This window comes from Raphanus sativus, chromosome 3, assembly GCF_000801105.2.
Source record: "Raphanus sativus cultivar WK10039 chromosome 3, ASM80110v3, whole genome shotgun sequence".
Classification (NCBI taxonomy): Eukaryota; Viridiplantae; Streptophyta; class Magnoliopsida; order Brassicales; family Brassicaceae; genus Raphanus; species Raphanus sativus.
This window is the reverse complement of record NC_079513.1, coordinates 14,095,308-14,098,860: the sequence shown is the minus strand read 5'-3', so window position 1 is coordinate 14,098,860 and position 3,553 is coordinate 14,095,308. Positions and strand designations below refer to the sequence as shown.

Genomic DNA, 3,553 nt, shown 5'->3' with positions numbered 1-3,553 from the left:
TAGAATAATGCTTTATGATAGTCACGATTATGAATGAAGAGGAAAAAATTACATGAAAACAGGATGCAAAAACAATTTCATAATATAAAGGTATGTAAATTAATTTCTAATAAACTGATTTGATTAATCGAGAGGTAACTCTGTTAAACATAGAGGAGAGTACACATTTGATTTAGCAGAGGTTGATATCAACTCGAGGATGAAACTCTCGTGGTTGCATTTAACTCTTTGTTAACGCCTTTGGTAGTGTGACGTGAGGTTGTTGCCTCTGATTTACTGCCTTTCGCCATCATCTTCTTCCTCTTCTTCTACATAGAACGACCCTGTCAACCTGATGACCTCAGTTCCTTCACCTACCGAAACTCATCGCAATGTACTCTTCTGTGTTCGTTGAAACGTGCGTTTTTCTCACCATCCCCATCTGTGTCATTTGCACAGAAACAGAACACAGAAACATATGGAGATGAGATCAAACAAAATAATAAAAACATGAAACGCAATATTTAGTTTGGTTTTGAGGAGGACTACCTTCATCATCTTGATCCATTGGATCTACTTCATCCTCCTCCTAAGACGAGCTCCAGCCACCAGAACCAGACCCCAGGTTAGTATGTCTACTAGCAGTGCCGGCCCTTGGCCCAAGCAAAGGAAGCATGGGCTTCCGGCCGCCACACTAATAATTATTTAATCGGCCACAAAGTTTGCAAAATATGTCTTTGGCCTAGCGGTTCAAGGGTATTATTCTACTGCGAGAAGTGCTGGGTTCGAATCTACTTAAGTGCATGATTTTTTCGGCCTTAATTTGATTTTTGGTTTGCAGCCTCCAAAAGTACAGGACCGGCTCTGCGTACTAGACAAGGCAGCCATCAACGAAACTATGTTGTTTATTCCCTCTGAGACTTATAATATTAGTCTTGAGACTTGGTTGCTTAATCCTGTTAATAACTTTATCTATCAGAGCAAATAAATCTATTTACAATTGGTTATCAAAACAGTTTATAAGGATTTCTAAATATATTATTAAGGTATAATTCATTTATAAGAGTTTATAAATCTTTTATAAGGGTTTATAAGACTTGCCTTGTTCTTGGTGGGCATGTAGAATGGCTCAAACACAAGAGGGAATGGTTTGTTCCGACCAAAAACTCTGCTTACTGGAGTTTCTAACTGCAGACGAAACAAGCCACTTTAAGAGATGATCTTTTGCAGATGAATTTAACCATGAGCTTCCTTTACCTTCAAGAAGCAACGTTCGAGGATTGTTGTGGTATTCCAAAGCCTCCTGTCACTGGAGCTTCATGGCTTATCTGCAACCCCAAAGTGAAAGCAATCTATAACAAATCTTCAAGACCACTTGAGAAGAGAAGCTGACTGATTTGGTGTATGTAAGAGAAAGAGAGGAGTACCTTTGGTTCAAAGAAGACAACAGGTTGGATCACAGATAGAGGACAACAGCAACAACCTTAATACCAAGGACATGGCAGAAGAAAGCCTCAGGGAATTCTGAATGGTAATGTCCACCATGACCAACCACCCCATACGGTGCTCTTATAGTAAGTCCTATGAAGATCCATATTAGAAAGAGAAACTAATGAGTAAATGAGATACTGATGTCAAGTAAAGAAACAAAGCATACCTCCACAATTGAATTGGTTACCACTTCGGTATCTGAACTTTGCAGCTTCATTAACTATCTGTGAGTTTAAACCTCTGTCAGAAACTCATCAGTAGAAAAGTCAGATTCTTGGTTCAAAGGTGGGGAACATTTTCTTTACCTGATCAAAAGAGGAATACATGAGTCTCAGCTTCTTGTCTCATGTGGCTGTAACGTTGAGCTAAATGACGAGCATCTTCAAGAGGAGAACTAGCAACCATAGTTCTCAGAGGATCCAAAACCTTAACACAACAATTTTTTTTAGTTTCTAATGTAAGTTTTAGATTAAAACAGAGAAAATTTGAAGGGCAAAACCTGAGAAGACAAAAGCGAAGATCGAGAGGAGTCTACGCGGTTCGAATTGCGTAACGAATCGACGATCTCCATTCACGATCTGATTGAGCTGTTCGGGGATCTGAAACCCTAGCTTCACGATCAAGCCTCGAGATGCACCAGATTCCCGAAGTGGATCACCAATCCGCGCGAGAGGATCAAGTAATCGGAAATGTAATCAAGGATCCGGTAGCTAGGATGATGGATCGAGAAGACGACGGTTCTCACCGGACTGGTCCAATCTCGCCGAAAATGTCGAGCTAGGCGAACACGGTGAAGAAGAGCTAGGAGAACACGGTGAAGAAGAGATCGTGGGAGAGAGAATAGGTTTATTAGTTAGGAGTATAATTGTATTTTGATCATTAAAAATTTAGTGGTATAGTTGGTTAGTGTATAATTGAAAAGTGGTATCATGAAAGTGGTATTTTTGGCAATTTTCCATAAAACATATTCTTATTCAAAAATAGCTAAGGAAAAAAATTCTCAAAATAACATTAATAAAAACTTTTTAGAAAAATTATATTTGGGTTTGTATTTAGTGATTAGTGTTTAGTGAATTAGGGTAGAGGTTTAGGGTTTTGAGTAATTTAGTTAGTCATTTTTCTCTTTAATTAGTGCTATTTTGGTAACTTTTCTCTTTTATACTATTTTTGTCCTAATTTATTTTTTGTGGTATCTACAAAATTTGCCCATATAAATATCATAAGAAAATAGAGATATAAATAAAACATACCAAGTAGAGTAACAAGATCATGAGCATCCAGCCCTTTAGCTTCGAACTTTTGCTTTTGAACAGCAACAGTGTCAAATGGTGAAGGTAGATTCGATGCTTCCGATGCCAACGAGATTCTACCGTCTTTACGACCCGTTGGAACTCGCCAGCTTGGTCCAGAACTCTGTTACAATACGTAAATTATACCAACAAACTTCCAAAGAAATAATTAAAAACATAAAATTAGATTCAGTAAACTTGCGTACCAAGTCAACAGCGTCACGAGCAGCAAGTGCAAGTATATCTGCACATGACACAATTCCTGGACACTCTAACTCAAGTTGTGATTTGGCATCATCAATCACTTCGAACCCTCTAAGACCACCATTAGCTAGAGCGGTTTGCTCCGCAGTTTTTCCTTTGATTAAAACCGATCCATCACAACCCTAAGAATAGGTAAAGATTTCAACTATTAAATTTAACTCGTATAAATTATGATCAAAGGAGATTGTGATTAAAGCAGTATTAGAACCTGAACAAAACAGTCATGGAAATGAAGCCTAAGCAAGCCAGGAGAGATGGTGGGATCAGAATCAAAGTGAGATTCAACTGTGGATCTTACTATGGACTCAGCTCTTGGACATGAAGCTGAATAATAACCATTTTTTAAAGACTGGCTTCTCACTTCTTTTCCCAATACCAACACTATTATCATCACATAACAATAGTTGCCTAAGTACACTCCCATTTTTTCTCTCTCTTTAAATTTCAATGGTCAGTGAAAATACAATGATGTTTATGCCTAACCGTATATTACTATATATACACACCAACATAAACACACACACACTCAC

At 38.0% G+C, this 3,553-nt stretch overlaps 1 protein-coding gene and 1 long non-coding RNA gene across 2 annotated transcripts; both read right to left on the bottom strand.

The window, feature by feature from the left end:
* LOC130509037 (uncharacterized) lies at positions 1-1,160 on the bottom strand. The gene is made up of 2 exons (XR_008943185.1): positions 529-1,160; positions 1-421 (listed from the first exon to the last, which is right to left on the bottom strand). It is a non-coding gene; the product is annotated as an uncharacterized LOC130509037 (long non-coding RNA).
* Positions 1,161-2,616: 1,456 nt separating this feature from the next.
* LOC108833559 (peroxidase 25-like) lies at positions 2,617-3,484 on the bottom strand. Its single transcript, XM_018606966.2, has 3 exons — positions 3,232-3,484; positions 2,966-3,145; positions 2,617-2,883 (listed from the first exon to the last, which is right to left on the bottom strand). The coding sequence occupies exons 1-3, from the start codon at positions 3,445-3,447 to the stop codon at positions 2,632-2,634; spliced, it is 648 nt and encodes a 215-aa protein (XP_018462468.2). The 5' UTR covers positions 3,448-3,484; the 3' UTR covers positions 2,617-2,631.
* Positions 3,485-3,553: the final 69 nt, after the last annotated feature.